Raw genomic sequence first — 17,440 nt, 5'->3', positions numbered from 1 at the left:
GCAACTTTGTACTTTACAAATCTTATTAAAAAGCAGAATTAAGAGCACCTCTAATGTCTCAGTTACATATAGAACTGAGCCATATAGATCAGGATGGTGACAGATTTGATCCCTGGCTTGTCCCGAGTTAGATAATCTCAGAAAACATGGCACTAACAGTGTTACAACTGGCCTTAGCAGCAGTGGTCTGAGGGTTAAAAAAGTTAGCTAGGGCCCCACCCATGGTGCGTGCGTGGATATCGCTGATCTATCTCAGCTCCAACAACCCGAGTCAAATTACCTGCTGATACTCAGTATACGGGTAAGCACGTGAAGGGCCATGTCAGCGGGAGTGCAGACAACACCTCCAGAAAGCTCCCCTAGGACAAGACAGTGCCTTCAGGAGAGGAGCAGAGAAACAATATTAACAAAGGAGAACACTACCAATTTATGGCAAGGTGAAGGGACATGTATGTTCAGGGACAATGCAAGCATAGAGGCAATGAAAGCTTGCTTGTGCTAAGTACTAGGAGGCACATTTTTGAACAATGAATACAGTCCCAACAGAGAAATAAAACACTGTTTCTCAAACTATGTGTGTCATAGAACTCTCTTCGAGTAAAAATCAAGATTAATACTGCCCTGGAGCATTAATTCATGCTAAAGTAGGAACCAACCAAAACTGGATGCAAACATTCCCTGATGAGGATTTTGTCTTTTCATTAAAGCTTTCCTCATTAACCAAAGACTGGCGAAATGTTATCTGACGTTTTCTTGTACAAATGTGATCTACGTAGAAGCACAATATAGGTAGAGGTAGAATAGCCACATAAATTTGAAATGGGACTCCAGATCAGATATCACAAATACAAATAATGTAAAAAGATAACAACTTAATTTATATAGCGCCTTTAATGTAGTAAAACGTCCCAAGGCACTTCACAGGCGTGTAATCAAACAGACTTTAACATCGAGCTACATAAGGAGATACTTGGACAGGTGAGGTAGGTTTTCAGGAGTGTCTTAAAGGAGGAGAGAGAGATGGAGAGGCAGAGAGGTTTAGGGAGGAAATTCCAGAACTTAGGGCCTAGACAGCTGAAGGCACGACCGCCAATGGTGGGGCGAAGGAAATCGGGGACGCACAAGAGGCCAGAATTGGAGGAACGCAGAGGTCTCGGAGGATTGTATGGCTGGAGGAGGTTACAGAGACAGGGTGGGTGAGGCCAAGGAAGGATCTGATCACAAGGATGCAAATTTTAAATTCTAGGCGTTGCTGGACCAGGAGGCCAAAGTAGGTCAGCGAGCACAAGGGTGATGGGTGAACGGGACTTGGTACAACTTAAGATACGGGAGGCCGGCCAGGAGAGAATTGGAATAGTCGAGTTTGGAGGTAACAAAAATATGGATGAGGGTTTCAGCAATAGTTGAGGCAGAGGTGGAAACGGGCGATATTATGGAGGTGGAAGTAGGCGGTATTGATGATGGAGAGGATATGGGGTCGGAAGCTCAGCCCAGGGTCAAATGGGACGTTGAGGTTGTGAACTATCTGGTTCAGCTTCAGACAGTGGCCAGGGAGTGGAATGGAATCAGTGACTAGGGAACGGAGTTTGTGGAGCAGGGCTGAAGACAATGGCTTTGGTCTTCCCAATATTTAATTGGAGGAAATTTCTGCTCATTCAATAATGGGTGTCAGACAAACAACGTGACAAATCATAGGCAGTGGAGGGGTCAAGAGAGGTGGTGGTGAGGTAGAGCTGGGTGTCGTCAGCACACGTGTGGAATCTGACTACGTGTTTTCGGATGATGTCGCTGAGGGGGCAGCATGTAGATGAGAAATAGGAGGGAGCCAAGGATAGATCCTTGGGGGACTCCAGAGGTAACAGTGTGGGAGCGTGAAGAGAAACAGGGCCTGAGCTCACTTCTGTATAAGTCTCTTTAGCAGTGTTACAAAATTTTTGTTGAGTGCCATGATCCCAACCCATGTCACGTTTGAGGGCGATCCTCACAAATGCTGCACCACAGAATGACGGGACATGGGTCTGCACCAACGTGCCTTCAGGCAGGGAGCTTCTGGTTTCAATCATGACACTGCGGGCAGTTGCCAAGTGGAGGCTAGATACTTCTGCTCAAGAGAGGGAAAAAATAAAACTGAAGAACCGATTTGCCTATTATTTTAATTTGCCCCTTCTCACTTGCTGAACAGAAATTGGGACAACCTTGCCTCCTAATAGCATTCCTTTTCCTCTTTTACTGGAGATAAACAAGGAAGAAATCATAATTGAATTCCACTCTGGTCGACATCCCCCAGCTGTTGGACAAGCCATCAATGGAGGCCCATGGAGCAGCAAGCTGCCAAGACCACACATGAATGGAGGCATGCTGGCCGTAAATGTCCCCTGGGCCTTGTTATGGGTGTCAATGCCATATATAGTGGAAGCTCCCGTATCTGCTCCAAGGAAGGGAACACCCCTCCCTTCCATGGATAATGGAAGCTGGAAGGTAACTGTGAATCCCAAAATGAGGTCTTAAGCACAGAAGTGAAGACAAGGACAGAACAAATAACAAAAGAAACATTATGTGGTTTTGTTTGTGGGAATGTTAATCAGGAAGGTGCAGACATTCTGACTCTGGCAGAGTATCTCTGTAGATCCTTATATTTTGCTTGGAAGTTTGACATAGAAAGTGAAGTTCAGCACAAAGCGTAACAGAGAGTTGTGCATTTCCTGTCCATCACGTCTTATGAAACAAAGATTTGTGTATCGTCTCACTAAGCTTCAAACCACACAGTACAAATAAACTCAGAATAGGTTGCTGTCACACTTTTGGTATTTATTTATTAGAACCATAAATCTATTCTACTATTGGTTGAAAAGATTTTAAGAAACACTGAACATAGGAACTGCTTGATGAAAAAAGACCAAGGTCCATCTAGTTCACCTTCTACCATCCTGGTAATCTCATGATACAACGATAATGGAGTTACTGACTAATCACGGCAATCAATCTCTATCAATTAGTGCACAACAGATCCAGACATAAGGTGAGAAAAATCCCAGTGGTGGAGATTTGGGAACCATAGGTCCAAAGTCACCTGTTCCTCCTCACAGAAAGCCAGGAAGTTAGATTGACAAAACCTCCCATTCATGAACCCATACTGGCTATGGGCTTTTATTTTATTTGGATATGGGTTATGATTTTATTTCTATCCAAATGCTCCATAATCTTATCTTTAATAACGGATTCCATAACTTTACCCACAATGGGTGCCAAACTCACTGGTGTCTGTAGTTTCCTGGGTCACTTTTGCTACCTTTAAAAAAAATAGGAGTAACATCTGCCTTTCTCCAGTCCCCAGAAACCTCTCCAGTATTCAGCGATTTCTGGAAGATTTTGTGCCAGAGTTCCTGCAATTTCCTTAAGGATCCTCGGATGCATGTAATCCTGCAAAATGCAAAGAAGACATGGCATGAGGAGGTTTTGTTCTCGGCATAAAACAGCAGTTCCAAATTGCTGAAATGAAGTGTTGCAGTGAACTGACCTGGGTTGTGCTTTCACCTCTGAGATCTGTGTCCACGAGAATGATGAGGGCACATGTCTCCTCTCTCTGTCCGTGGTAAGAATTGTATGCCTGACTTACTTTATCAGGCTGCCACATTTAAATAAAGTAGCACCGATGCCCACAAGGTCCGAGACACACCTAACCAGAATTTTTTTTTACCAGCACCTCTAGCAATGGAAGTAATTCCGCTTGAGACACAGGGCACTGTGTTTTCTGGCCTGCCTATTCTAGCCTGTTTGTTCCTCCCCAGCCAGAAACAAAGTTGTAAATCGTTCCTTAAGACAACTGTGTGAGCCCCCTAAAAGTAGACAGGGCAAATTTACCAACTCCCTCAGGCGATACTGCAGGACCATTTCGTAAGATGCCTCTGTAGTGCAAATAAGCCATTCAAGTTGTTTTTACATTGCAGCCTGGGTCTTGGGGAAAGCAAACTAGCTCAGCTGCTCTCCTACATTTTGTTCTGTAATGTGCAGCCGGCCTTCCTGTAAACTGGCTGCATTCTGGGAACCTAACATTCCTCACAGTGCGCAGGTTGCCTGTGCAGGAGAGTGACTCCACACCTCCATAATAAGAAAGACGACTTGCATTTCTCGGGGCATCCCAAAGCACCTTACAGCCAATGAAGTACTTTTGAAGTATAGTCACTGTTGCAATGTAGGAAACACGTCAGCCAATTTGCACACAGCAAGATCCCACAAACAGCAATGAGATAAATGGCCAGTTATTCTATTTTACACGTTGGTTGAGAGATAAATGTCGGCCAGAACACCAGGAGGCTTCAGTTTAACGTCTCACCTGAAAGAAGGCACCTCCAAGAGTGCAGCACTCCCTCAGTACTGCACTGGAGTGTCAGTCCAGATTATGTGCTCAAATCTTTGGAGTGAGACTCGAACCCACAACCGTCCCACTCAAGAGGCAAGAGTGCTACTAACTGAGTCATGGCTGACACCACAACTCTAGTAAACGCAACAGGAAAGAAGACCCAGGGAAAAACAGCCTTGGTCACCACCAGTCTAAAAATAATCTGGCAGTGTTATGTTGATGTAGCCACCGGCTGAGGGAGACCTGCACATTGGGAGCCATGGACCAAATAAGTGAGTTTGGTCAGTCTCAAGAAGTCCTTAACAGATGTGAGTGCACAATTCAGCACAAGTTGGGACTCTCGCTCAGAGGGCATTAGGAGAGCTGGTGTGTGAATAGAAATAAAATAAACATTGGTGCATTAAGTGGTTGGGGTTATTGATGGGGCAGGGGAAGGAGTAGTTTATTCTGCATCTGGTCCATGCCACACCTGTGCTGACAATATCACCTGACGAAGGAGAAAGCCTCCGAAAGCTTGTGATTTTCAAATAAAACAGTTGGACTATAACCCGGTGTTGTAAGATTCCTTACATTTGTCAACCCCAGTCCATCACCGGCATCTCCACATCATGACAATATCACTGGGAGCCAAGAGTAGAAAAGGGCTCCATTTCCCAACACTGACATCCCTTACTTTTAATGGATGCAATTCACCTGAACTGTAGCTGTAATGTATTTTGACAGAAAATTGCCTGCAAGTTAGTGTGCTAACATTTCTGGTCTGAGGTCAGTTTAACTGCTGTGCCCTGTTGTAATGCATTTATTGTACAGAGCCACTTTCACAAGAGCTTCTGTGTACCTGCTACTCTCAATGCCTCAGCGTTTCTACTCCACAGCAATTTCGGCAGAGAAAAAAATCAGAACAATAATTGCATCAGCCGATAAACATGCTGTAGGAACATTAGGGATAGGAGAAGACCATTCAGCCCATTGAGCCTGCTCCGCCATTCAATTAGATTGTGGCTGATGTGCACCTCCCCTCCATTTGCCCGCCTTTCTTCTATATCCCTTGATACCCTTACCTAACAAAAATCTATTGATCTCAGCCTTGAAAACTCAAATTGATCCCCAGCATCCACAGCCTTTTGGGGGAAGAGAGTTCCAGATTTCCATTACCTTCTGTGTGAAAAAGTACTTCCTGTTATCACCCCTGAATGGCCGAGCTCTAATTTTATTATGTCCTCTTATTCTGGATTGCCCCATCAGAGGAAATAGTTTCTCCATATCTCCCCTATCAAATCCTTTTAATATTTTAAACACCTCGGTCAGATCACCCCTTAATTTTCTAAATTCAATGGAATACAAGGCAAGTTTATGCAACCTGTCCTCATAATTTAACCCCTTACCTAGCCAGCTGACAACCTCCTACTTGCTTCAACTTCTTCCCACCCACCTTAGTTTTTGGGACACTTCTCTGTGCCTTATCTCTTCTATATAGTAACTGATCTAAGAAAAAAACTCACATTCCAATCATTGTGCACTCATGCAGCACACTGGTTCATGGGTTTATTAATTTTTTTTTAGTCAGTCAGGGTTATTTCGAAGAACTGAAGCACAGCGAAGTGCCCTTAAACCTGCTTCAACTGCAGTGAGTATTATGTTTTATGACTGCCACATATTATATTACAGCCTACAACAGTGAAGCCAAAGTCACTTCTCCAGTTGCCTGACTTTTGGAAACTGACCAAAAAAGTAGGTGGTAAAGGGGAGCTAAATCACATACTGATTCAGACCCTGCTTGTTATACACCCATTATTATTCCTGTCACACACTGCACCATAATGCAGTTTCTGCATTAATTCATGTACAGTGCAGCCATAGAGCGTTCACACTCCCAAGATCAGCTCTACTTCACTCTGACTACATGGCAACTGCAGATGTACTAAATCAGATGCACCACTATTGTGCCACTGCACCTGCTGTTGTGGTTAAACAGTTTTAAACAAAAAGTACATCTCCAAAGATCAACAGGTTTCCACTAGGAAATAAGGATGTTCCCAATTCACCATTACAAATACAATGACGCAGACAAGTTTCCAAAAGGCAGCCTAATAGGAAGTCTTCACATTACTCAATAAAAGATGCAACCGTTGACAATACTTCATTCGATGTGGTGGTTGCAAAGCTAAGAATTACAAACAGCATCCCAAGTACTTTTCAGTAAACGTGGTTAGGGCTTAATTGCCCCTAATTTATGATCATGTTGACAAGTAAGCAAGAATAGAGCAAAAAAGTTTATTTTCTCTTGAAGGACTCTGACTAAAACGGGGCTGGGAAAATGACTCACAATTAGAACCAGAGTGCTATTTTCCATCCAAATGTTTGAATAGCAGGCTGCGGCTTTAAGCGTGGCACAGAATCCCGCTTCTTTATGTCAAAAAAAGAGAAAATATTAAATCCCCATGTTGCCCTATGTTGTGCTCAGTTACCAAACTAAAGTAAGCCCACGCAAGTGGCACATCAGAATTTAAATAGTGCAGTAGTGTACCGTATCACGGCAGCGTTACCGGGGTGTACCTCAAATCACACTACACAGAGTTTAAGCAGTGAACCTACTTTACTCCATGAAGGGCAAAGAGAGGCATTTTCACTATCCATCCCGATCATAAGCATGCAATGTCAGCAGCTTTACACCTACTTCCTCGTAACATAATGTCCTTTGAATTGCATCTGATGTCACTGTCTATCTATGAAACTTATTTGTTTATCTCTTCAACTTGAACTCAGCTTGGAGTTTACCAATTGTGCAACTTGCTAACGGTTCCATTTTCTGAACAACTTCTGCTTTACTTACATTACCGGAAAATCTGTGGCAGTTATTTCACAGTAATTTTTTTTTAAATGAGTGGCTGAAAGCACTCTACCATGTCTTATGTTCCTACAGATGGTAATGTTTTGATTCCATATCAAGCAAAACAGAGACTGGCGATCACTGTTCCGTACAACACAAATCCACATCAAGAGGTCGAACTGATTAATCCCGCCAACAATTATTGGAATACCACAGTCTACCTCCTGTTAATTCAAAGTCATTTTTTTGTGCTCAAAAAAAATGTGAATTATCCAGTAATTTAAACTAAGTATGGTAAACAAAACAGCAAAAGGGCTTTTAGTTCACAAAAAATTCAAATGAACGACTTTGTTGCATTTCAAAATGTCTGAGGAGCGACAAAGACCAGCACCAGATGAGTGTGAAGAAAGCAATGAATAAAGTGATGGCAAAGGGCAGCAAGAAGTGGAGAAGGTGAAGGAAGGAGAGTTACTCCATCCACATCTACAAAGTGATGCAGCAGGTTCACCCCCCGACACCATGAACATCATGAGCTCCTTTGTGAGCGATATTTTTGAGCTCATGGCAGGTGAAGCTGCCCGTCTTGACCATTATAACAAGTGCCACACCATCAGCTCCCGGGAGACCCAGACCGCCGTGCTGCCTGCTGCTGCCCAGGGAGCTGGCCAAGCACACTGTGTTGGAAGGGACAAAGGCTGTGACCAAGTACACCAGCTCCAAATGATGCCCCACAGTATATTGAAAAAGGCAGTTCTGAAAGCCTCTAGCTTATTTAGGTTTATTTATGAAATACTGAGATTTCAACTTCTCCGCAGTAACTTTCTTGTCATGTGTCTCTGGGAACTCAGTGTGTGCAAAGTACTTGACAATCAGTCGTCATTTCAATAGCTGCTGAAACTTACATCTCATTTGATTGCATAGGACTTTCCTCAGTCCCAACAAGATGGTAATATTTTAGAAAGGATAGGAAACATTGTGCACATTACCAAACTTGTTATTACAAAAGTAAATAAGCAATCAAATAAATTGATAAGATTGAATAAAACACGTCATCAGTGATTACAATGTAACCCTATTTGACACGAGAATGATATACTATCAGTAAGACTGGAACTGGTAATGCTGTACAGCTGGGGTGGTTCAAAAATGCACACACAGCAAAATCTGTTGATTGCACAAAAGGGAACCAACAATAGACAATTAAGTCATTGTCTTGACTGGTTCACCAATAGAGAAAAACAACCATGCACTGCCACAGACAAGCTCAACGGTTCAAGGTACAGGAGCTGCAAACCCATACAAAAACATCAGCCTAAAGTAAAATATTTTATTATTCTGCTGCAACACAATATCTTCTTCCTCTCCACTCGCCCATCACCCCTGTCCTCGCTGACATAAAGACTTGGATTTATATAGCTCTTTTCACGGCCTCGGGACTTCCCAGAACGCTTTTCAATCAATGAATAACTTTTGAAGTGTAATCACTGTTGTAATGTAGGACTCGTGGAAGAATTTTTTTTTTTGCACAACAAGCTCTCACAAACAGCAATGAAATAATGACCAGATAATCTGTTTTAGGTGTTGGGTGAGGGATAAATATTGGTCCGGACACCAGGAGAACTCCCCTGCTCTTCTTCGAATGGTGCTTTGGGATCTTTTACATCCACGTGAGAGGGCAGACAGGGCTTCGGTTTAACGTTTCATCCGAACTATGGCACCTCCAACAGTGCAGCGCTCCCTCAGTACTGCACTGGAGTGCTAGCCGAGATTGTTTGCTCAAATCTCTGGAGACTTGAACCCACGACCTTCTGTCTCAAAGGCGAGAGTGAAACCAATGAGCCATGGCTAACACTGACATTGGCTCCTGGTCCCCAACGCCTTAATTTTAAAATGCGCATCCTCTTCATGGCCTCTCCCCTCCCTATCTCTGTAACCTCCCCCACCTAAACACCCTGTTTCTCTGAATCTGGCCTCTTGTGCATCCCCTCTCCCTTAGCCCCACCATTGGTAGCTGGGCCCACACTCTGGAAATCGCTCCCGAAACCCTTCCGCTTCTCCTCCTTTAAGACCCCTCATTAAAACCCAACTCTTTGACCAGGCATTTGGTCATCCCTCCTAATATCTCGTTTTTCTTTTAGCTCAGCGTCCATTTTTTTTTCCATTACACCTCTGTCAAGATACGTTTTTCGACACTAAAGGTGCTATATAAATGCGAGTTGCTGAGGCTCATTGAGAACCGATATTGATTTCTAGTCCCAGAAATAAATTAGCCCAACTTGTTTTCAGCCATTTTCTTTTTTTTTGGTGGGGGGGGGGGGGTGCTGAAAATTTTGACGTTGCCCCAAAACTCTCTCAATCCTTGATAATACAAACCAGAGGTACAGAAAGAAATCATTTCATAACTGGAATTGCCACAGATTTCAGAAGTATGCTGAAACTGAAGTAATCAACTGCGGCTTACGTAACACATGGCAGTCACACTTAAACATGTTAAAACTGCAAAAAAAAAGTATTAAGTTCCCATATATCAGCTATAAAAATAGATAAGTACCTCAGCAGTGGTACTTAAAGGCACTAAACTGAAAATTAGATGCATACATTCAAGGGGATAAATCCTTCATTAACTCTGAGACCTGACACAATTATTGAGACACAGGCATCTGATCACATTTTTCTTGAAACACACCAAAATAACAATGGCCCAGATTTTGCTGTAGTAGGGCATCTAATGGTGTCTGCCGTTAGTTAGACATGGCCTTTTGCAAGTTTAGGTTTTTTAATTTTTTGCATGGCAAGCTGCTGAAAGTGCGAGGTGATAACGGGGCAGAGGGAAACAGGGCATCTGGGACCTGAGTGAACAGGCAAACAACAGGGTATCTCCTTGACCAGCAGATTGAAGGGTTGAGAAATAAACAGAGGAACGACTGAGAAGGAGGGTGAATTAGAGTGGGTGAATTCAATGTCGATTCAGGTACAGAAAGAGAAATAAAGAGGGAAAGACTGCATTAAGAAAAAGAGACAGAAATGAGAAGTAAAAGAAATTTTTACATTTCTAAAATCTCCAACCAGAATTAATACCTGAAGGGATGAGACTCCACACTAGTTAATTTTCAGTGCCAGAGAGCTTGACTGACAGTAATTAACAATTATCGTATCATTAAAAGGGAACTTAGACTTGAAGAAACAAGACTTAACTTTGTGATGAGTTTAGTTTGTATCTCCCGCGCAAATACAGAAACTTCATGCCTTTTTTAAAATTCGTTCACGGGATGTGGGCGTCGCTGGCGAGGGCGGCATTTATTGCCCATCCCTAATTGCCCTTGAGAAGGTGGTGGTGAGCCGCCTTCTTGAACCACTGCAGTCCGTGTGCTGAAGGTTCTCCCACAGTGCTGTTAGGAAGGGAGTTCCAGGATTTTGCCCCAGCGACGATGAAGGAACGGCGATATATTTCCAAGTCAGGATGGTGTGTGACTTGGAGGGGATCGTGCAGGTGGTGTTGTTCCCATGTGCCTGCTGCTCTTGTCCTTCTAGGTGGTAGAAGTTGCGGGTTCGGGAGGTGCTGTCGAAGAAGCCTTGGCGAGTTGCTGCAGTGCATCCTGTGGATGGTACACACTGCAGCCACAGTGCGCCGGTAGTGAAGGGAGTGAATGTTTAGGGTGGTGGATGGGGTGCCAATCAAGCGGGCTGCTTTGTCCTGGATGGTGTCGAGCTTCTTGAGTGTTGTTGGAGCTGCGCTCATCCAGGCAAGTGGAGAGTACTCCATCACACTCCTGACTTGTGCCTCACGTCAATGGTGAGGCAGACAGCGAGATGCTGTTCTCGTGAAGCTAACGGCAGAGTGGCGCATCTCAGACAGCAATTTCTGGATATCCACGTTTAACCGCACATCTGCCCCTCGCCTGAAGTTGCTGTACCATTTGCGCATCAATAACGGCAAGCGCCATTAGCCTCATCATTATTTTGACAGCAACATCTGGCTCAGTGTGTCTTAAAACAGTTATGAATATAAAACATGATGAATATACAAATAACCTTTCCTGACTAGATAGGTTTGGGAAAGGCAACTGCATAAAAGACACACAGAATTTCATGGACTTTGTTTTTAAAGAAGTAAAAGTCTGATTAACTTTTCAACATACGAGTGATTTAATTTATCAACCTTGAATTATCCAGTCTTGGTTGTTCAAACATTACATTTCATTTATATAGTGCTATCCTAAAAGAAAGCTCAACATAATCGGCACTGGGAAATTAACAAGATCATTACAACAACTCCTATTTATATAGCGCCTTTAAACTAATAAACATCACAAGTTGCTTAACAAAATAGAAAAAGCAGGGACCAAGCATTAGTAGTCAGGGAGGTGAATGAAGGCATGGTCAAAGTGGTAGGGAAAGATGAGACTTTTTAAAGGTAGAGGAAGAGCGAGCTCGGGGGGGTGCAGGGCGGGAGCGAGCTCAAGGGCGCAGGCTAAGATTGCTGAAGCTGTCACTGAAGATGGGGCAAAGGCAGGAGAAAATGCCAGAGGTGGCCAGAGTCAGAAGTGCAGAGGGCACCACTGGTACGTAGACTTAGAATAGGTTGGTTGTAAAGGTATGCCTCATTTAAAATTCAATGTGTTAGAGACATGGAAGCAGTGAAGGTGTGCGAGGTCAGGAATGAGAGGATGAGCAGGACTTATGCAAGGCACACAACAAGCAGAAAAGGCTTGAACAATCAGTGCTGAAAAAACAACCCTATCTCTATCCAAAATGTTAACTTGTCTTTTCTTTTTCACGTGCTGTATATTTCCAGCAATTTATATTTTTATATTAAAAAAAGTCATTAGATTCTCTCATGATGTCATGTTTAAATGCACCAGGCCCTGTCACATGGACCAGGGAGCTCCCACAACCTGTGCTTGACCTCTGCCAACATACTGTACTACATTTCCTAACCAAACATGTACTTGGTGGTGTAAGTGAGAGTAAATCAGTCAGGGATTCCAATCCTGACCCCTCTCCAGTGACCCCCTGGTGCGAAGTGCATGTATGTGGAGATCAGGTGAGAACATGATCGGGTACAGCCACGGTTGAATAGCCTACCAGTACTCACTGCCTAGGCGCACACCTGAATATACATGGGCAGGTATCATGGGGCAGCTGGTGTCCATGAAACTATGCCCCAGATTGAGGGGAAAAGACTGGATGGGAGGGGGGGGGGGGGGGGAGAAATCAGTCACGTTAGAAACATTTATAAATTGGAGCCAGGAGTGGGAATCTTTGCCGTTTTGCCCTCTCCGCAGCCTGGAGGCAGTGAGGCCAATTGTAACACCCCCACCACCAGCCTAGCTGGAACCAGCTAAGTCAGTACGTACTGGGGTCTTCAGGACGTGTATGTTTCAGAATCACTCTGAGGATTGCATTAACACACTGTGCTGTCAGGGAATCTGGATACCAACATATTAGAAGAAATACTGGAGGAGGGGAGATAAATCACCCTAAAAATTCTTTTCAGTGCAATGATACCAATTCAAACGGATAACAGATCAATGCATAGTTCAAAACTCTTACACAGTGGAATGTGTTTGTGAGTGAAGTACTTTAATCTGGCCCTTTTAGAACACAAGAAACTGCTAAAAATACAGAACAAGTCCACCGGCATCTGAAAAGGAGAAAAGACACTGGAACGATTGGGGCCTAAACCCTTCATCAAAACTGGAAAGTGGAAGCGAAGGGAGCCCCTAATTGGGGTTTGAGGGGAGGGTGCGGAGGGAGAAGAGAACGGCAGGTCGGTGTCACAAATCAGGAGTGCTGACTCCCGTCAGAGAAAGACGACAACAGGTTGAACACCCGACAAATGGATTTTTGAAAGAAAAACTGATAAATGCACTGAAAAGTTCTCAGCAAAGCAGTGACAATCCATTGAAGAAAAGGGCATAAAAGTAGCTAATTAAGGCAAAGGAAATGGGATGACAGTCTTGAAAAAGTTCCATTCCATTCTTCATTGTAATTTTTGTTTGTCTCTTTATTTCATAGTTGCAATCTTTCTTTTTATTTGTATTAGATGTGAAGCCTTTAAATCTTCTAAATCTTGAGCTCAGCTTCAGGAAATATCTTTCTTTGTAGCAGTTAATCCCAGTATATCGCACCACTTACACTTATACTAACTGTGTTACTACAAAAAGTAAAAGTGCAATTCTCAGGTTTTCCGATAATTTATTTTCCCCATACAAAAAAAAAGTAGAATCAAAATTAATGAACTTATATGAAATAAAACCATCACTTATGGAAACTGTAATCTAGCCACAAACTAGGGAAAACCTTGAACTATAACACCGAGATTTCACACATGGTAAATCACCTGATATCATCCAGGAGCATCAGTGAAGGGGGGAGGGAGAACGTGAAGTGTTTGCCCTGAACAATGTCCTCAATGAGATGACAAGTCAACATTCTTGTGCTTTTTCGGAGTTTAAATGGAGGAATAGAAACTAGTTCCCTGCCCATTTTTCACATCGTTCACCTGACGAAGGAGGTAGCCTCCGAAAGCTTGTGAATTTAAAATAAAATTGCTGGACTATAACTTGGTGTTGTAAAATTGTTTACAATCCTCTTTAAAGAAAGACCTTGCTTTATATGACACCTTTCACGACCTCTGGATGACCCAAAATGCTTGACAGACAATGAAGTACTTTTGAAGTGTGGTCATTGTTGTAAAAGAGGAACAGACCATTTAGCTGTGGGGAGCATCACAATCAAGTACAAACACATGCTCCCAGAACATGCACACATTCCAACAGGAGTCACTGAATGGCTATCCGCAGCAGAAATCATGAGTAATCTTTTTTCCTTCCAACCCAAATTAAGTCAACTTAACATAGACCAGGAATGGAAACAGGGACCTTCCTGATCTTAACTTTTGTAAACAATTTTACAACACCAAGTTATAGTCCAGCAATTTTATTTTAAATTCACAAGCTTTCGGAGGCTTCCTCCTTCGTCAGGTGAACGATGTGAAGGAGGAAGCTTCACCTGACGAAGGAGGAAGCCTCCGAAAGCTTGTGAATTTAAAATAAAATTGCTGGACTATAACTTGGTGTTGTAAAATTGTTTACAATTGTCAACCCCAGTCCATCACCAGCATCTCCACATCTTAACTTTTGTAGTCCTGGATTTGTTGACACCCTCTTTATTTCAGCATCATTCAATATTGTATCCAACATGTTTCCAAAACATAGCCTCTAGTTTTTTTATTCTTCGCCCCTCCTGAAGGACTTACGGATACAATGCCACAGACACCCAATGGTACCTCAGCCAAGTGACCATTATCCATATATGAGCCGAATCGGTGAGTGTCGGCAGGCTATCCAACCTCAGAAGGCATCACAGCCAAGCCTGATTCTGTCCTCACCTGACATCAACAAAGGTGCAGTTTCAGTCGAAGTGACTGGGGATCAGCAACAGGAATCCTAGCCAAATTTTCCCTTCTTAACCCAAGTTATTTAAGAACATAGGAACAGCAATAGGCCATTCAACCGCTCGGACCTGCTCTGCCATTCAATTAGATCATGGCTGATCTGAACCTCAACTCCATTTATCTGCCTTTGCTCCAAATCCCTCGATACACTTACCCAACAAAAATCTATTAATCTCAGTCTTGAGGGCTCCAATTGTTCCAGCATCCACAGCCCTTTGTGGGAGAGTGTTCCTGATTTCTATTATCCTTTACATGGAAAAAGTGCCTCCTGATTTCACTCCTAAGTGACCTAGCTCTAATTTTATTATGTCCCCTTGTTCTGGATCCCCTCCATTAGAAGAAATAGCTTCTCCATATCTACGCTATTGAATCCTTTTATCATTTTAAATACCTCAACCTTCTATACTTAAGGGAATACAAGCCAAATTTATGCAACCTATCCTCATAATTTAACCTTCTAAGTCCAGCATCATTTGGCTATGAAGATCAAATAACTCAGCATTCCTTCCTTTTACTGTCACAGCAGGAATCAGCGAATCCAGCACAAACGAAGAATCAAACCTTCCTGATCTGTACGACTCAGCTACTCACTGAAATTTCTGACCCATTGAAGGAGTTGCACATTCTCTAGTTATCTGCACCACTTCAGCACTTTTGAATATCTCATGCTCATAGCATGTACCTCTTTACCTGGTTCCACACTGCTGCAAAAATCTGAAGTCAATACTGAGCGAAAATCATTTAAATCACAAACCATGACTGTCCCATCAAATAATTTTCAACACAACTATACACATAAACATGCATGAGAAATAAATCAAATTACAGGTTTTGAAATGCTTTCAATCACTTGGCACAACTACATCATTCTTGAAACTACACGCAAGTACAAGGTGGGTCCACTATTTTTATTTATTTATTTTCATTCATTGTTTATATCACTGTATTAGCTAACCACTGCATGTACAGACTATCAGATAGGTTCCAGTGTGATAAACAGCATTAAGAAGCTATCACAGAAACTCAATGAGATCACTTGCATCACTCATACGTTAGTTGCTCTGTGATATCCTCATATTGTTTCAGCTCACAAAAATGTGACAGAACAATCCCTTTTCATTGACAAAATCTATTAATATTTAAAAATCACAGCCTGTTGCTTCTTTTTCCATCACAAATTGCTAAGTCCACATCTACATGGAAACAGCCTATGTAAACTTGTTGCTTGTCGGGAGTAATTGGGAGGCCCTGTCACACCTCTACTGGAGGGATGGTGTAACTGCAGCGTGACACGTTTACATAGGCAGTCTCCATTATAAAGGCAGTCACGGTAATTTGCAATGGAAATATTGGACAGAATTTTGGTGACCGAAGCCTTGGTCCAATTATTTCCCTCCTTCCCCTCTGCAACCCTACCTCACTTGAAGGCTAAACTTGGCCTGGACTCACCCTGGGCTATGGCAGTGCAACAGATTGAAAACAAAAGCGGAGCCCAACTGGACTTTTCTCTCTGGTTGGGTGAACTTTCTGTACATTGACTGGAGAAGGTCTTGAGCTTCAGAGAGCCGAGTGTATTTATTATAAATATCACTGATGAGAGTTGAAGGTATTATTTATATATTTGGGAGGGCTGAAGGACAACAAAACACAGCGGCAAACACGTGTAAGTGAGACCGGCGGCTCTGGGGTAAGGGGCAAAGCCCTTTAAAGGCGCCGCTCAAACTAACTCCGGACGGGGGCCGGGCCTGGGGCTCCGCTCGCACTTCAACCGGCTCCTGTCAAACTGCTCTACCGTTTGTGAAGAGGGGGGAGTCCCGGGGTCAGCCCGCTCTCCCCCCGGGCCCAGGCCCAGGCCCAGGGGAGGGGGAAGCCCAGTCCGTCCCGTCCGATCGCCGGCCGCCGCTTCTTTACCTGCCGGAGAGCCCGCCGTCCTCCTGCCGCCGCTCGCTCGGCGATGGCCGAACCCTCCGCCCGGGCCCGCTCCGGTCCGGCCCCGCCCCGCCGCCTCGCTCATTGGCCGGGGGAGGAGACCGGGCCCCGCCGCGGGGTGACGTCACTTCCGCCGCGAGGGGAGGAGCGAAACCGGGAGATCGAGAGAGGGCCCGAGATACCCGGGGACAGGGGAGAGAGAGAGAGAGAGAGAGAGACCCGGGGATAGGGGAGAGAGAGAGAGAGAGAGACCCGGGGATAGGGGAGAGAGAGAGAGAGAGAGAGAGAGACCCGGGGATAGGGGAGAGAGAGAGAGAGAGAGACCCGGGGATAGGGGGGAGAGAGAGAGAGAGAGAGAGACCCGGGGATAGGGGAGAGAGAGAGAGAGAGAGACCCGGGGATAGGGGAGAGAGAGAGAGAGAGAGAGAGACCCGGGGATAGGGGAGAGAGAGAGAGAGAGAGACCCGGGGATAGGGGAGAGAGAGAGAGAGAGACCCGGGGATAGGGGAGAGAGAGAGAGAGAGAGACCCGGGGATAGGGGAGAGAGAGAGAGAGAGAGACCCGGGGATAGGGGAGAGAGAGAGAGAGAGAGACCCGGGGATAGGGGGGGAGGGAGAGAGACCCGGGGATAGGGGGGAGAGAGAGAGAGAGAGAGAGACCCGGGGATAGGGGGGAGAGAGAGAGAGAGAGACCCGGGGATAGGGGAGAGAGAGAGAGAGAGAGAGACCCGGGGATAGGGGGGAGAGAGAGAGAGAGATACCCGGGGACAGGGGAGAGAGAGAGAGAGAGACCCGGGGGAGAGGGGAGAGAGAGAGAGAGAGAGAGACCCGGGGATAGGGGAGAGAGAGAGAGAGACCCGGGG

General features: G+C 44.4%; 1 protein-coding gene across 3 annotated transcripts in view; it reads right to left on the bottom strand.

The window, feature by feature from the left end:
* Positions 1 to 16,672, bottom strand: part of klhl13 (kelch-like family member 13) — a 241,560-nt gene extending 224,888 nt beyond the window's left edge. For 2 of the 3 annotated variants that reach the window (XM_067996801.1, XM_067996802.1), the window contains exon 1: positions 16,561 to 16,672. Coding sequence is in view for 1 of the 3 variants with exons in the window: in XM_067996800.1 (XP_067852901.1) it covers positions 16,099 to 16,184 (86 nt within the window). In the remaining 2 variants the exon portion in view is untranslated. The other variant, XM_067996800.1, reaches the window with a different exon arrangement.
* Positions 16,673 to 17,440: the final 768 nt, after the last annotated feature.

Source organism: Heptranchias perlo, chromosome 15, assembly GCF_035084215.1.
Source record: "Heptranchias perlo isolate sHepPer1 chromosome 15, sHepPer1.hap1, whole genome shotgun sequence".
In the NCBI taxonomy this organism is placed as follows: domain Eukaryota; kingdom Metazoa; phylum Chordata; class Chondrichthyes; order Hexanchiformes; family Hexanchidae; genus Heptranchias; species Heptranchias perlo.
Note: the sequence above shows the minus strand (reverse complement) of the source record. Positions and strands in the feature narration are given on the sequence as shown.